The sequence below is a fragment of the Entelurus aequoreus genome, linkage group LG12, assembly GCF_033978785.1.
Source record: "Entelurus aequoreus isolate RoL-2023_Sb linkage group LG12, RoL_Eaeq_v1.1, whole genome shotgun sequence".
NCBI lineage: Eukaryota > Metazoa > Chordata > Actinopteri > Syngnathiformes > Syngnathidae > Entelurus > Entelurus aequoreus.
In genome coordinates, this window is record NC_084742.1 from 69,535,625 (window position 1) to 69,553,427 (window position 17,803).

General features: G+C 35.2%; 1 protein-coding gene across 1 annotated transcript in view; it reads left to right on the plus strand.

Moving 5' to 3' along the window:
• The window catches only part of LOC133662553 (leukemia inhibitory factor receptor-like), an 18,048-nt gene extending 10,817 nt beyond the window's left edge, over nucleotides 1-7,231 (plus strand). The window contains exon 10 of the mRNA XM_062066668.1: nucleotides 7,223-7,231. Within this exon, the coding sequence (XP_061922652.1) occupies nucleotides 7,223-7,231 (9 nt within the window). The remainder of the gene's footprint in view (nucleotides 1-7,222) is intronic.
• The last annotated feature ends 10,572 nt before the right edge of the window (nucleotides 7,232-17,803 follow it).

The window sequence follows — 17,803 nt, forward strand, 5'->3', positions numbered from 1 at the left end:
AACGTTACAGTGAAGGACTTGAGAGGCAGTGCAGGACGTATCTTTTTTCGCTCTGACCGTAACTTAGGTACAAGCTGGCTCATTGGATTCCACACTCTCTCCTTTTTCTATTGTGGATCACGGATTTGTATTTTAAACCATTTTAGATACTATATCCTCTTGAAAATGAGAGTCGAGAACGCGAAATGGACATTCACAGTGACTGAACATGTAAATACACGATTAATAATTCAGCTTTGCGAAGCTAAAAAAATAGAAGCTAACCTAGCTACGTAGCCAACTTGATAGCAGCAGTCTCAAATGCAGATAGAAACTAAATTTAAAAAAAACCTGACTGGATGGATAGACAGAAGATGAATAATACTATTAAACCATGAACATGTAAATACACGATTAATAATATTCAGCTTGGCGAAGCTAAAAAAACAGAAGCTAACCTAGCAACGTAGCCAACGCGATAGCGCCAGTCTCAAATGCAGATAGAAACTAAATTTTAAAAAAACCCTGACTGGATGGATAGACAGAAGATCAATAATACTATTAAACCATGAACATGTAAATACACGATTAATAATATTCCGCTTGGCGAAGCTAAAAAAACAGAAGCTAACCTAGCTACGTAGCCAACACGATAGCGCCAGTCTCAAATGCAGATAGAAACTAAATTTAAAAAAACCTGACTGGATGGATAGACAGAAGATCAATAATACTATTAAACCATGAACATGTAAATACACGATTAATAATATTCAGCTTGGCGAAGCTAAAAAAACAGAAGCTAACCTAGCTGCGTAGCTAACTTAGATGCGGCGGCGGGCGTTGTACGCTTTTGACGACACCCCGGCCGCCATCAGAGTCGGCAAGAAACATATATTTCCCCAAAGTTACGTACGTGACATGCACATATCGACACGCACGTACGGGCAAGCGATCAAATGTTTGGAAGCCAAAGCTGTACTCACGGTAGTGCGTCTGCTATCCTGCTCAAAACACAACACAACCTCCTGGTGTTGGTGTTGCTGTAGTCCGCCGCTCCACCGGCTCCAACTTTCTTATTTGCAGTCTCCAGTGTCCATTAAACAAATTGCTCAATCGCTTTATTAACAAGCAGTAACTGGTTGTAGATCAAAAAGTAACGCACACACATACACGAGATGCTGTTAGCCAAAAGTCACGCTCACACACACTCAAGTTCTCCGCCAACTCACTCGCGCATGCGCGTTCCCCAAACCCTTAAAGACACAGTACACTAATGCAAATATCACGGATATTACAGTATTGTACTTAGCCGCTAAGACACCGATCCATCCCACCTACAACTTTCTTCTTTGCAGTCTCCATTGTTCATTAAACAAATTGCAAAAGATTCACCAACACAGATGTCCAGAATACTGTGGAATTTTGTCAAAGAAAACAAGAGGCTTTTCTATCGGGTCCGATGGGGTCCAACCACTTCCGTTGCTTTTGTGACGTCACGCGCATAAATCATATCCAAAGGAGTTTTACAACCGGAAGTGTGGCGGGAATTTTAAAATGTCACTTTATAAGTTAACCCGGCCGTATTGGCATGTGTTGCAATGTTAAGATTTCATCATTGATATATAAACTATCAGACTGCGTGGTCGCTAGTAGTGGCTTTCAGTAGGCCTTTAACTTTCAGTTTCGATATCCGTTGAGGCAGAGGCAACCTAGTTGGACAAAAGCAAGAAAGAAGGGCGACCATTTTAGAGATTTCTCCGACCTCTAGACAGTTCCATGGTATTACTATTGTTAATATTTTTTAATTATATTATTTTATTTATTTATTTATTATTATTATTATTATTATTTATTTCTTTATTTATTTTAATTTAATTATATTTTTTAATTATACTATTATTACTTAGACTTAAACTTAGACTTCCTTTTTATTGTCATTCAAATTTGAACTTTACAGCACAGATAAGAACGACATTTCGTTACATAAACTCATGGTAGTGCAGGATAAAAAAGCAATAAGGTGCATATATAAATAAATAAATATATACAAATACATATATACAAACTAAATAAATATATATAATTAAATAAATAGATTACTTGCTCTCTTTTGTAGAATAAATATTTAAACTTCAATTCGAGTCATCATTTTAGACCGCCTTGGAACTAAAGAATCTAGGTGGAATCTCCCCTCTTAAATAATAATAATAATAATAGATTTTATTTGTAAAAAAAAAAGCACTTTACATTGAGTAAACAACCTCAAAGTGCTACAGTGTATTAAAAAAATAAATACAGAAATAAAAAGATAATAAAAAATAAGTAAAAATAAAAACTAGAACAGCCGAATAGCTAGAACTAGTATGCATATATCTAAAAAAAAATGTTGTTTTTTTTTAAAATTGGTTTTTAAGCCTTTTTTAAAAGCATTCACAGTCTGTGGTGCCCTCAGGTGGTCAGGGAGAGCGTTCCACAGACTGGGAGCGGCGGAGCAGAAAAGCTTAAAAGCTGTGTTACTAATCACTTTATGTCTAAAAAGTGCTCCCACCCAAAACTGCGTACAATCTCTGTAACACTTTAGTATGGGGAACATATTCACCATTAATTAGTTGCTTATTAACATGCAAATTAGTAACATATTGGCTCTTAACTAGTCATTATTAAGTACTTTTTAATGCCTTATTCTGCATGGCCTTATTATACAACCAATTATAAACCCTAACCCTAACCCTCGAACCCTAACTCTAACCCTAACCAAATAACTCTAAATGAAGTCTTTGTTACTTAGAATATGTTCCCTTAATGTCCAAATAACTCTCATTTAAGTCTTTGTTACTTAGAACATGTTCCCCACACTAAAGTGTGACCACAATCTCGCACCAAAATGCACAAACCTTACGATTTGACAATGTTTGATATGGGTATCAAACATTGTAACGACATTTATAAGTCAAGAAAAGACTCAATTTATCCAAAGTGCCCTTCAAAAAAGGTCCTGGCAAGCATGACGTGCAAATGTTTTTTGTGTCAGTGCAACGTGTCAAAGTGCCTTTACCTTACAGTGCACACCATACAGTACCATCTTAATTGGGTGGGTTAGTTAAGGCCATCAAGTCATGAACTTATGATCTGACAAGCTAATGTTGTACAAACTAACTGGTAGAACTCCGGGGAGTAACTGAAGCCGGCATTTCACAGCCTCTTCCGAAGCGCCCGAGCCATTTACTTGACAATTTCCTGCATTTTACGGTATTTTTATGGCGGCCTGCATTGTCCCGGAGGCGTTTAAGTAACACCCCGCGCTGGTTAGCAAGTCCCTAAGTGTTCCAGGGTGTCGGGGAAAATTGACGCTGAACTGGCAAGACCTCAAGCGAGATCTCTGCCGAGCCTTTAGGGCGGGGGTCGGCTCTTTATTACCGCCCTGAATTTAGTATGGGGAACATATTCACCACTAATTAGTTGCTTATTACCATGCATATTGGCTCTTAATTAGTCATTATTAAGTACTTATTAATGCCTTACTCTGCATGACCTTATTATACAACCAGTAAGCCATTAACTAAGAGTCTTATCTCAATAACCTCAGAATTATTGCTTATTAGTAACCCTAACCCTAACCCTTATATCAGACTTTTTCCACTGAGGGCCGCACTGTGAAAACTCAAAGCAAGCGGGGCCCATTTTGCTATTTTTTCATTTCAAAAACCAATACAATATGTGGATAAAAAAATATATTCATTCAGGCCTCCACTCAGGCTTGCTCCCGGGGACCCCAAAGGGTTTTGGTCAAAAAAAAATATTAAAAATGTGTCATTATTTAGTATTATTATTAGGGATGTCCGATAATATCGGCCTGCCGATAAATGCGTTAAAATGTAATATCGGAAATTATCGGTATCGTTTTTTTTATTATCTGTATCGGTTTTTTTTTTTTTTTTTTAAATTAAATCAACATAAAAAACACAAGATACACTTACAATTAGTGCACCAACCCAAAAAACCTCCCTCCCCCCATTTCTTTCTGTTATCAATATTCTGCTTCCTACATTATATATCAATATATATCAATACAGTCTGCAAGGGATACAGTCCGTAAGCACACATGATTGTGCGTGCTGCTGCTCCACTAATAGTACTAACCTTTAACAGTTAATTTTACTCATTTTCATTCATTACTAGTTTCTATGTAACTGTTTTTATATTGTTGTACTTTCTTTTTTATTCAAGAAAATGTTTTTAATTTAGTTATCTTATTTTTTTTTTTTTTTAAAAAGTACCTTATCTTCACCATACATGGTTGTCCAAATTAGGCATAATAATGTGTTAATTCCACGACTGTATATATCGGTTGATATCGGTATCGGTTGATATCGGTATCGGTAAGTAAAGAGTTGGACAATATCGGAATATCGGCAAAAAGCCATTATCGGACATCCCTAATTATTATTATTATTAAAGGTTTAAATTAGGCCTATCTGTCAATATAAAGTTGTTAAAGAATTAAGTTGTCAAATAAAATCCTGTTTTTTTATGGAAAAAACATCAAATATGCAATATTTTCACCCAATAAAAATTTGAAGTGGAATATGTGAGATTATATAATAATTGGAGCCTTAAATTAAAGTTAAAGTACCAATGATTGTCACACACACACACATGAGGTGTGGCGAAATTATTGTCTGCATTTGACCCATCACCCTTGATCACCCCCTGGGAGGTGAGGGGAGCAGTGAGCAGCAGCGGTGGCCGCGCCCTGGAATCATTTTTGGTGATTTAACCCCCCAATTCCAACCCTTGATGCTGAGTGCCAAGCAGGGAGGTAACGGCTCCCATTTTTATCGTCTTTGGTATGACTCGGCCGGGGTTTGAACTCACAACCTACCCATCTCAGGGAAAGGCCAATAACTCATAACAACATTGATTTTAAGTAGAGATGTCCGATAATATCGGTCTGCCGATATTATCGGCCGATAAATGCGTTAAAATGTAATATCGGAAATTATCGGTATCGGTTTTTTATTATCAGTATCGTTTTTTTTATTTTTTTATTTTTTATTTTTTTTATTTTTATTAAATCCACATAAAAAACACAAGATACACTTACAATTAGTGCACCAACCCAAAAAACCTCCCTCCCCCATTTACACTCATTCACACAAAAGGGTTGTTTCTTTCTGTTATTAATATTCTGCTTCCTACATTATATATCAATATATATCAATACAGTCTGCAAGGGATACAGTCCGTAAGCACACATGATTGTGCGTGCTGCTGCTCCACTAATAGTACTAACCTTTAACAGTTAATTTGACAAATTTTCATTAATTACTAGTTTCTATGTAACTGTTTTTATATTGTTTTACTTTCTTTTTTATTCAAGAAAATGTTTTTAATTTATTTATCTTATTTTATTTGATTCATTTTTTTAAAAAGGACCTTATCTTCACCATACCTGGTTGTCCAAATTAGGCATAATAATGTGTTAATTCCACGACTGCATGTATCGGTTGATATCGGTATCGGTTGATATCGGTATCGGTAATTAAAGAGTTGGACAATATCAGCATATCGGATATCGGCAAAAAGCCATTATCGGACATCCCTAATTTTAAGTCATTATAATTGTTTTGAGCAATGACACTTTAAAAAAAAAGTCCCACTAAAATGATTAGGGATCCAAAAGGGTCCTACTCATTAAAGTGTTAAAAAATAAATTATAAATTTTTTTTAACTTACAACACAATAATCTCGAGATCAACTTCAGATCCATCCGTCAATTATAAGTTTTATTGTTGTTTATGTTTTTTGTTTGTTCGTTTAGTTTTTTTATATGCCAAACACAAAATATGCAACATTTTCCCCAAAAAAATATCTCAAAGTGGAATATTTAATTGGAGTCAATAATTCATAAAAACATTGATTTTGATTCATTATTATGTTTTCAAGAAAGAAACAGCCTGCATGGCAGCTTTGTGTGATTAGAGTCAACATTGCAACATTTTCTTGTCACATTTCCCCTGTTTGCTCTTTTATACCACTTGTTATGTTTTTTGGTCGTATTTTTAGAATGTGACGTGGGGCCGTTAAAAAATTACCTGCGGGGCCACAAATGGCCCCCGGGCGGCACTTTGGACACCCCTGCCTTATATGTTACCCTAGTGTCCAAATAACTCTCAATTAAGCAACTAATTAATGGTGAATATGTTCCCCATACTAAAGTTAAGTTAACCCATGATTGTCACACACACACTAGGTGTGGCGAAATTATTCTCTGCGGTGAGAGGGGAGCAGTGAGCAGCAGCGGTGGCCACGCCCGGGAATCATTTTTGGTGATTTAACCCCCAATTCCAACCCTTGATGCTGAGTGCCAAGCAGGGAGTTAACGGCTCCCATTTTTATCGTCTTTGGTATGACTCGGCCGGGGTTTGAACTCACAAGCTACCGATCGCAGGGCGGACACCCTAACCACTAGGCCACTGTTACCATATGTTGTTTTCATAATGTTTCGACAAGCATGACGCAAAACCCTCCTAATTGTTAGAAAGGCCACTGTTTAATATGTTTGTGTTTATGCTTCACCGATGACAGATTTGGCCAGCGCCGGTCTGTCCTACTAATTTCGTCTGTCCTTGAACGCACCGTTGAGTTGAGTTTGTGTTTATTTGGAACGTACAACATAGTATGTCACAATTTCCAGTTCCTCTATTCAACATGTTCGAAAAGGAGTAGGAAGAAGCAGAGCTTATTTAATCCTACCCCATTTTCCTTTACATAGCCGTTGCTACAACTTTTGTTCACTTCCTGTCCCGGTACCAATTGGTCCGCGGACCGGTACCGGGCCGCGGACCGGTGGTTGGGGACCACTGTTTTAAGCCAGTCGATTCCATGAGTTATCTAACCCTCTGAGACACTTACTTAATGTGTTGCCTTTATTACAACACTTACATTAGGCTTTTTTGGTATTTTTGGTCCAATATGGCTCTTTTAACATGTTGGGTTGCCGACCCCTGACTTAGGACTTGGTTGCGTATTGAGACGTCTGAAGGGGTTGGTCCGCAGCTGTGCATCTGGCCTGGGGTCAAGGCTTATTAAAAGCTGAAATAGATACAGCAGATATACTCAGCTATGATAATCTGCGTCGTAAATCGCGTCGCCTTCTGATTCAGACATGGGCCCCCTGGTGATTTAGTTTGTCGGGGCTTGTCAACAGGAGGGTGATGTGTTAAATTTTTCCGCTCACAAGGAGAACTGACAAGTAGGCTACAAATGACTTGTATCCTTCCTGAAAGGTGTGACAATAATGAAACTGAAGCTTAAAGGGGACCGATCATAATTGTAATCGACATTTAAAACACTAGATAATGTGCTTAGGTTTAAATCTTGCTCTACATTCACTCTTCTAATTCCTTTTTTGAGTATGTCTGCAAGATGTTCCGGAGGCGTTACCAGATTGCAAATGAAACCCCGCCCCACCCTCTCCAAAAGAATCATAACAAATCTTTAGAAAATGTATATTGTTTAGATAAGGGGTCACCAACGCGGTGCCCGCGGGCACCAGGCAGCCCGTAAGGACCAGATGAGTAGCCCGCTGGCCTGTTCTAAAAATAGCTCAAATAGCAGCACTTACCAGTGAGCTGCCTCTATTTTTTACATTTCATTATTATTATTATTATTTTATTTTTGCTCGACATTTTTAATTCTAAGAGAGACAAAACTCAAATAGAATTTGAAAATCCAAGAAAATATTTTAAAGACTTGGTCTTCACTTGTTTAAATAAATTCATTTATTTTTTTACTTTGAAAGACAATTTTAGAGAAAAAATACAACCTTAAAAATGATTTTAGGATTTTTAAACACATATACCTTTTTACCTTTTAAATTCCTTCCTCTTCTTTCCTGACAATTTAAATCGATGTTCCTGTAAATGTATTTTTTTTTATTGTAAAGAATAATAAATACATTTTAATTTAATTCTTCATTTTAGCTTCTGTTTTTCCGACGAAGAATATTTGTGAAATATTTCTTCAAACTTATGATTAAAATTCAAAAAAATGATTCTGGCAAATGTAGAAAATCTGTAGAATCAAATTTAAATCTTATTTCAAAGTCTTTTGAATTTCTTTTAAAATTTTTGTTCTGGAAAATCTAGAAGAAATAATGATTTGTCTTTGTTAGAAATATAGCTTGGTCCAATTTGTTATATATTCTAACAAAGTGCAGATTGGATTTTAACCTATTTAAAACATGTCATCAAAATTCTAAAATTAATCTTAATCAGGAAAAATTACTAATGATGTTCCATAAATTATTTTTTATATTTTTTTCGAAAAGATTTGAATTAGCTAGTTTTTCTCTTCTTTTTTTTGGTTGAATTTTGAATTTTAAAGAGTCGAAATTGAAGATAAACTTAAGTTTCAAAATTGTATTTTCATTTCTTTCGTGTTTTCTCCTCTTTTATAAAAATGTTAGTGGCTAGCTAGTTAAAATGGGATATTGTGATTTCACAAGACTGTCTTAGAAGTGATCATTTGAAAATGTTCAATTTGAAAAATGTGCACTTAGAGAAAATATAAAATATTTATCTGTTTCTATATATATTTATTGTGAGAAATCATTAAGATGATCAGTGTTTCCACAAAGATAACTATCATTAATTATTAATAATAACATGGAGTTAAAGGTAAATTGAGCAAAATGGCTATTTCTGGCAATTTATTTAAGTGTGTATCAAACTGGTAGCCCTTCGCATTAATCACTACCCAAGAAGTAGCTCTTGCTTTCAAAAAGGTTGGTGACCCCTGGTTTAGATAAATATCTTGAAGCTGTAAACTCAATGTTTTTTTCTATATTTTGGTCAAACATAAACTTTATAAACATTATATAGATTCAACATTAGGTTCACCTGCACATACTTTGAGACATTTGTGATTAAGGGCTAACTTTGATTGATAATTACAGTACAGGCCAAAAGTTTGGACACACCTTCTCATTTCAACGCGTTTTTCTTTATTTCCATGACTATTTACATTGTAGATTGTCACTGAAGGCATCAAAACATATGGAGTTATGTACTCAACAAAATGGAAAACATCTTGTATATTCTAGTTCCTTCAAAATAGCCACCCTTTGCTCTGATTACGGCTTTGCACACTCTTGGCGTTCTCTCCGTGAGCTTCAAGAGGTAGTCATCTGAAATGGTGTTCACTTCGCATGTGTGTTTGAAGCTCATGGAGAGAATGCCAAGAGTGTGCAAAGCAGTAATCAGAGCAAAGGGTGGCTATTTTGAAGAAAATAGACTATAAAACATGTTTTCAGTTTTGTTGAGTACATAACTCCATATGTTTTGATGCCTTCAGTGACAATCTACAATGTAAATAGTCATGGAAATAAAGAAAATGCATTGAGAGAGGAGAAGGTGTGTCCAAACTTTTGGTCTGTACTGTATAAGTAAACTTTGAATTCAGAAAAATTATTTGTCATTTGCCAAAATGTAAAATTTGATTTCTAAAAATGTCCCTGGTTTTAAGAGCTAAATACTTATTTTAGTCATTTACTTTCATCTTAATCTTAGCATGAATAATATTTTGTCTATTCTAGTTTAAAAAATGTTAAAACTGAGAAAATAACTATTCCATCCATCCATTTTCTACCGCTTGTCCCTTTTTATTTTGGTTTTCACCACACAGAAAATCATCTTTAAGAAATCTGCAACAACCCGAGGATGCTAAATTTAAACATTACGAGTTAAGTAATGCTTGTTTTCAGAGTAAAATACTTATTTCTATCTTAAAAGTCCCGCTAATTTCTAAATAGACAAATCTTAAAGGCCTACTGAAAGCCACTACTAGCGACCACGCAGTCTGATAGTTTATATATCAATGATGACATCTTAACATTGCAACACATGCCAATACGGCCGGGTTAACTTATAAAGTGACATTTAAAATTTCCCAGGAAATATCCGGCTGAAACATCGCGGTATGATGACGTATGCGCGTGACGAAGTCAGTATAACGGAAGTTATGGTACCCCGTAGAATCCTATACAAAAAGCTCTGTTTTCATTTCATAATCCCACAGTATTCTGGACATCTTTTGCAATGTGTTTAATGAACAATGAAGGCTGCAAAGAAGACAGTTGTAGGTGGGATCGGTGTATTAGCAGCGGACTACAGCAACACAACCAGGAGGACTTTGTTGGAGCGCTAGCCGCGCTAGCCGCCGACCTCACCTTGACTTCCTACGTCTCCGGGCCGCCAAACGCATCGGGTGAAGTCCTTCGTCTTTCTGCCGATCGCTGGAACGCAGGTGAGCACGGGTGTTGATGAGCAAATGAGGGCTGGCTGGCGTAGGTGGAGAGCTAATGTTTTTAGCATAGCTCTGTGCGGTCCGGTTGCTAAGTTAGCTTCAATGGCGTCGTTAGCAACAGCATTGTTAACCTTCGCCAGCCTGGAAAGCATTAACCGTGTATTTACATGTCCACGGTTTAATAGTATTGTTGATTTTCTATCTATCCTTCCAGTCAGGGGTTTATTTCTTTTGTTTCTATATGCAGTTAAAGCACGATGCTATCACGTTAGCTCGTAGCTAAAGCATTTCGCCGATGTATTGTCGTGGAGATAAAAGGCACTGAATGTCCATTTCGCACTCTCGACTCTCATTTTCAAGAGGATATAGTATCCGAGGTGGTTTAAAATACAAATCCGTGATCCACAATAGAAAAAGGAGAGAGTGTGGAATCCAATGAGCCAGCTTGTACCTAAGTTACGGTCAGAGCGAAAAAAGATACGTCCTGCACTGCCTCTCAAGTCCTTCACTGTAACGTTCCTCATCTACGAATCTTTCATCCTCGCTCAAATTAATGGGGTAATCATCACTTTCTCGGTCCAAATCTCTCTCGCTCCATTGTAAACAACGGGGAATTGTGAGGAATACTAGCTCCTGTGACGTCACGCTACTTCCGCTACAGGCAAGGCTTTTTTTTATCAGCGAGCAAAAGTTGCGAACTTTATCGTCGATTCTCTCTACTAAATCCTTTCAGCAAAAATATGGCAATATCGCGAAATGATCAAGTATGACACATAGAATGGATCTGCTATTCCCGTTTAAATTAAAAAAAATCATTTCAGTAGGCCTTTAAATTAAGTAGTAAAATTAACTAGCTGCATGGACAGATAATTCCACTAGTTTTTAGCATTTTTTTTCCTAAAATTTTCTTTTTTCCCCATATTTTGTCAGCCATTTTTTGCACAGCATGTCGAACATTGGTGTTTTGGAGCACGTGCCACCAATAGATGTAAAAATCCTACCTTATCTTACATTTTCTGTTGTTTTGTCGTAGCCTGACACAGAGGGGGAGGAGCTTAACTCTGTTAGAGGAATGCTTTCCGTCCTTTTGGCCGTCCTTAGAAATCACTAGCTTAGGCTTTCGTTCTGCTAGAAGAGTCACACACATGGTGAGCTCGCCCTGTTTCGTTATCTTGGAGCTTGGAGAACGAGTAGGTGAGTTAACTTTCAGTTTCGATATCCGTTGAGGCAGAGGCGACCTAGTTGGACAAAAGCAAGAAAGAAGGGCGACCATTTTCAGAGATTCCTCCGACCTCTAGACAGTTCCATGGTATCCTGCTGAAATCTATGTATTGAATGAATAGAGAATCCTTTTGAATCGGGAAAATATCGTTTTTGAATCGAGAATCGTGTTGAATTGAAAAAAAAATCGATTTTGAATCGAATCGTGACCCCAAGAATCGATATTGAATCGAATCGTGGGACACCCAAAGATTCGCAGCCCTAGTAAACAACCTCAAAGTGATACAGTGTATTAAAAAAATAAAAATAATAAAAAACAAATCAAAATAAAAACTAGAACAGCCAAATAGCTAGAACTAGTATGCATATATCTAAAAAAAAAAAAAAAAAGGCGTTTTAAAAAGAAGGGTTTTTAATCCTTTTTTTTTTAAATCATCCACAGTCTGTGGTGCCCTCAGGTGGTCAGGGAGAGCGCTCCACAGACTGGGAGCGGCGGAGCAGAAAAGCTTAAAAGCTGTGTTACTAATCACTTTATGTCTAAAAAGTGCTCCCACCCAGAACTGCGTACAATCTCTGTAACACTTTAGTATGGGGAACATATTCACCATTAATTAGTTGCTTATTAACATGCAAATTAGTAACATATTGGCTCTTAACTAGTCATTATTAAGTACTTTTTAATGCCTTATTCGGCATGGCCTTATTATACAACCAATTATAAACCCTAACCAAATAACTCTAAATGAAGTCTTTGTACTTAGAATATGTTCCCCTAGTGTCCAAATAACTCTAAATGAAGTCCTTGTTACTTAGAATATGTTCCCCATACTAAAGTGTGACCACAATCTCGCACCAAAATGCACAAACCTTACGATTTGACAATGTTCGATATGGGTGTCAAACATTGTAACAACATTTCTAAGTCAGAAAAGACTCAATTCATCCCAGGTGCCCTTTAAAAAAGGTCCTGGCAAGCATGACGTGCAAATGTTGTTTTGTGTCAGTGCAACGTGTCATGCTCCTCTCACATCGGGTTTGCAACAAGTTAAGACTCGTCATCGCCGTCCTTGAAGGTTTCAGTTTGGGGGAAACTGCAGGGGATGTCGCCTCTTGATATTTGCATTCTAAGGGCTAATTGCACCCCACTCGTGCCCCCCGGGGGGATGTAACATGGTGGCGGTAGAGAGAGAGAGAGAGAGAGTGTGAATGACTATTATAAAAGAAAATAGGACACTTGTCTTCAGAAAACTGAGCAACGTCGCCCTGCAAAAGTCTCCCTCCCGACTTAGGACAGGCGGAATGAGCATTTCATCAATATAATGAGCAGCGAAGCAATATTAGTGTGTTTTGTACTGCTGCAATCTCATCTAAAGTCTTCTTGTGTACACCAGGGGTGTCCACACTTTTTCCACTGAGGGCCCCACACTGAGAAGAGTGCTGGGGACCCGGAGGAGTCTCAGTCATAAAATGTTTAAAAATAAATCATATATTTCTATATTAGGGATGTCCGATAATGGCTTTTTGCCGATATCCGATATTCCGATATTGTCCAACTCTTTAATTACCGATACCGATATCAACCGATACCGATATCAACCGATATATACAGTCGTGGAATTAACACATTATTATGCCTAATTTGGACAACCAGGTATGGTGAAGATAAGGTACTTTTTTAAAAAATTAGTAAAATAAGATAAATAAATTAAAAACATTTTCTTGAATAAAAAAGAAAGTAAAACAATATAAAAACAGTTACATAGAAACTAGTAATGAATGAAAATGAGTAAAATTAAGTGTTAAAGGTTAGTACTATTAGTGGAGCAGCAGCACGCACAATCATGTGTGCTTACGGACTGTATCCCTTGCAGACTGTATTGATATATATTGATATATAATGTAGGAAGCAGAATATTAATAACAGAAAGAAACAACCCTTTTGTGTGAATGAGTGTAAATGGGGGAGGGAGTTTTTTTGGGTTGGTGCACTAATTGTAAGTGTATCTTGTGTTTTTTATGTTGATTTAATTTAAAAAATAAAAAAAAAGCGATACCGATAATAAAAAAAACGATACCGATAATTTCCGCTATTACATTTTAACGCATATATCTCTATTCTATATATATATGATTTATTATCAACACACATATATATGTATATGTATATATATATATATATATATATATATATATATATATATATGTATATATATATATATATATATATATATATATATATATATATATATATATATATATATATATATATATATATATATATATATATATATATATATATTATCGGCCGATATATGCGTTAAAATGTAATATCGGAAATTATCGGTATCGGTTTTTTATTATCGGTATCGGGTTGTTTTTTTTGTTTTTTTTTTTAATTAAATCAACATAAAAAACACAAGATACACTTACAATTAGTGCACCAAGCCAAAAAACCTCCCTCCCCCATTTACATTCATTCACACAAAAGGGTTGTTTCTTTCTGTTATTAATATTCTGCTTCCTACATTATATATCAATATATATCAATACAGTCTGCAAGGGATACAGTCCGTAAGCACACATGATTGTGCGTGCTGCTGCTCCACTAATAGTACTAACCTTTAACAGTTAATTTTACTCATTTTCATTCATTACTAGTTTCTATGTAACTGTTTTTTATATTGTTGTACTTTCTTTTTTATTCAAGAAAATGTTTTTAATTTATTTATATTATTTTACTAATTTTTTTAAAAAGTACCTTATCTTCACCATACCTGGTTGTCCAAATTAGGCATAATAATGTGTTAATTCCACGTCTGCATATATCGGTTGATATCGGTATCGGTAATTAAAGAGTTGGACAATATCAGAATATCGGATATCGGCAAAAAGCCATTATCGGACATCCCTAATATATATATATATATATATATATATATATATATATATATATATATATATATATATATATATATATATATATACTACCGTTCAAAAGTTTGGGGTCACCCAAACAATTTAGTGGAATAGCCTTCATTTCTAAGAACAAGAATAGACTGTCGAGTTTCAGATGAAAGTTCTCTTTTTCTGGCCATTTTGAGGGTTTAATTGACCCCACAAATGTGATGCTCCAGAAACTCAATCTGCTCAAAGGAAGGTCAGTTTTGTATCTTCTGTAACGAGCTAAACTGTTTTCAGATGTGTGAACATGATTGCACAAGGGTTTTCTAATCATCAATTAGCCTTCTGAGCCAATGAGCAAACACATTGTACCATTAGAACACTGGAGTGATAGTTGCTGGAAATGGGCCTCTATACACCTATGTAGATATTGCACCAAAAAGCAGACATTTGCAGCTAGAATAGTCATTTACCACATTAGCAATGTATAGAGTGTATTTCTTTAAAGTTAAGACTAGTTTAAAGTTATCTTCATTAAAAAATAAGGACATTTTAATGTGACCCCAAACTTTTGAACGGTAGTGTACATAAGTCGCACTGGAGTATAAGTTGCATTTTTTGGGGAAATTTATTTGCTAAAAGCCAACAGCAAGAATAGACATTTGAAAGGCAATTTCAAATAAATAAAGAATAGTGAACAACAGGCTGAATAAGTGTACGTTATATGAGGCATAAATAACCAACTGAGAAGGTGCCTGGTATGTTAACGTAACATATTATGGTAAGAGTCGTTCAATTAACTATAACATATAGAACAGTCGTGTCCAAAATTTTCCACTGAGGGCCTCACATTGAAAAATCAAAGCACGCGGGGGCCCATTTTGATATTTTCTCCATTTTCAAAACCAATACAATATACACTTCTTTTTTTTTTTTGACCTTTGGGGCTCATTCAAGTTAGGTCCTAGGGACCCAGAAGGGTTTCAGTCTTAAAAAAGGTTCAAAATAAGTCACCCAATTTTTGGGGACAAAAATACAAAATGTACAAATATTTTTCCCAAAAAGATTTTCAAAGTGGAATATTTGATGTGAAGTAATTTGATCCTTAAATAGGTCAATAATTCATAGCAAAATCGATTTGAATTTTTATTTGTATTTATTTTTTTTAGCAAAGACAGGTGTTTTTTAATTCCACTAACATTTTTGGGGATCCAAAAGTGCCCCACTCATAAAATGGTCATGCTTTCTTTTGTATTTTTTTTTTTACATCCAACACTTAAATCTCTATATCAGCTTCAGATAATATATATCAGGGGTCACCAACCTTTTTGAAACCAAGAGCTACTTCTTGGGTACTGATTAATGCGAAGGGCTACCAGTTTGATACACACTTATATAAATTGCCAGAAATAGCCAATTTGCTCAATTTACCTTGAACTCTATGTTATTATTAATAATTAATGATATTTACACTTAATTGAACGGTTTAAAAGAGGAGAAAACACGAAAAAAATGACAATTACATTTTGAAACATAGTTTATCTTCAATTTCGACTCTTTAAAATTCAAAATTCAACCGAAAAAAAGAAGAGAAAAACTAGCTAATTCGAATCTTTTTGAAAAAATTAAAAACATAATTTATGGAGCATCATTAGTCATTTTTCCTGATTAAGATTAATTTTAGAATTTTGATGACATGTTTTAAATAGGTTAAAATCCAATCTGCACTTTGTTAGAATATATAACAAATTAGACCAAGCTATATTTCTAAAAAGACAAATCATTATTTCTTCTAGATTTTCCAGAACAAAAATTTTAAAAGAAATTAACAAGACTTTGAAATAAGATTTAAATTTGATTCTACATATTTTCTAGATTTGCCAGAATAATTTTTTTGAATTTTAATAATAATAAGTCTGAAGAAATATTTCACAAATATTCTTTGTCGAAAAAACAGAAGCTTAAATGAAGAATTAAATTAAAATGTATTTATTATTCTTTACAATAGAAAAAATAAATGTATTTGAACATTGATTTAAATTGTCAGGAAAGAAGAGGAAGGAATTTAAAAGGTAAAAAGGTATATGTGTTTAAAAATCCTAAAATCATTTTTAAGGTTGTATTTTTTCTCTAAAATTGTCTTTCTGAAAGTTATAAGAAGCCAAGTAAAAAAAATTAATGAATTTATTTAAACAAGTGAAGACCAAGTCTTTAAAATATTTCCTTGGATTTTCAAATTCTATTTGATTTTTGTCTCTCTTGGAATTAAAAATGTCGGGCAAAGCGAGACCAGCTTGCTAGTAAATAAATAAAATTTAAAAAATAGAGGCAGCTCACTGGTAAGTGCTGCTATTTGAGCTATTTTTAGAACAGGCCAGCAGGCTACTCATCTGGTCCTTACGGGCTATCTGGTGCCCGCGGGCACCGCGTTGGTGACCACTGATATATAGTGTAATTAGTTTAGTATATTTATAATAACAATCAATATAATAATTAGTATAATTAGTATTAGTATATAATTTGTATGTATTTTTTAAAATAATTTTCATATTTTTGTTGTTTTTTTCGTTTGTTGTATTTGTGCCCTTTTTGTCCTTAAATCAGTCAATAATTCATAGCAACATTGATTTTGACTCATTATTTTTTTTTGGAAAAATTATTTTAAAAAATGTTGTTTTTAGAGTCAACAATGCAACTTTTTTTCTCGTTGCATTTCACCTATTTGCTCTTTTATTCCACGTTTTAATGTTTTAAAGAAAAATGTTTTAGTACCGTATTTCCTTGAATTGCCGCGGGGAATATAGTATTCGCCTGCCTAGAATTACAGCCGGGTCAAACTCGTTTCGCAAAATAATTAGCGCATGCTTGGCACTTCCGCCGGGTCAAATATGAGTCATTAAATGACTTCCGCCTCCTGGTGGTAGAGGGCGCTAGTGATCCTTCTTGCGACTGCTGGTACTGCAGAAGACCGGTGCTGCAGAAGAAGACAACGGACAGCAAGAGTGAGGAGCCATTGTTTGCTTGCACTTTTACCATGGAGGATTACATATCTAAAATAAAACAGTTTTCTAAACTGGACTTTCAATCGAAGCAGGAGGTAATACTTAAAGGAAGATCTCCATCGAGACAGAGAGACTTTTAAAACTGAAGAAAGATAAGGAAGACTTCTATAGGAGCTGCGCATGGACTCATTTATACCTAAAGGTAAGACCATAATAACGTTTTTTTTATTAAATGTGCTTTTCATGATAAGGTAAGCGCCGGAGTGAGAAGAGGTTTTAAAATAATTAACGCATGCTTGTCAATCCCGCATGCTTTTGGTAAACGCAGGAGTGAGAAGAGGTTTTAAATTAATTGGCGCCCCTGCGGCTATTCAAGGAAATATGGTATTTTT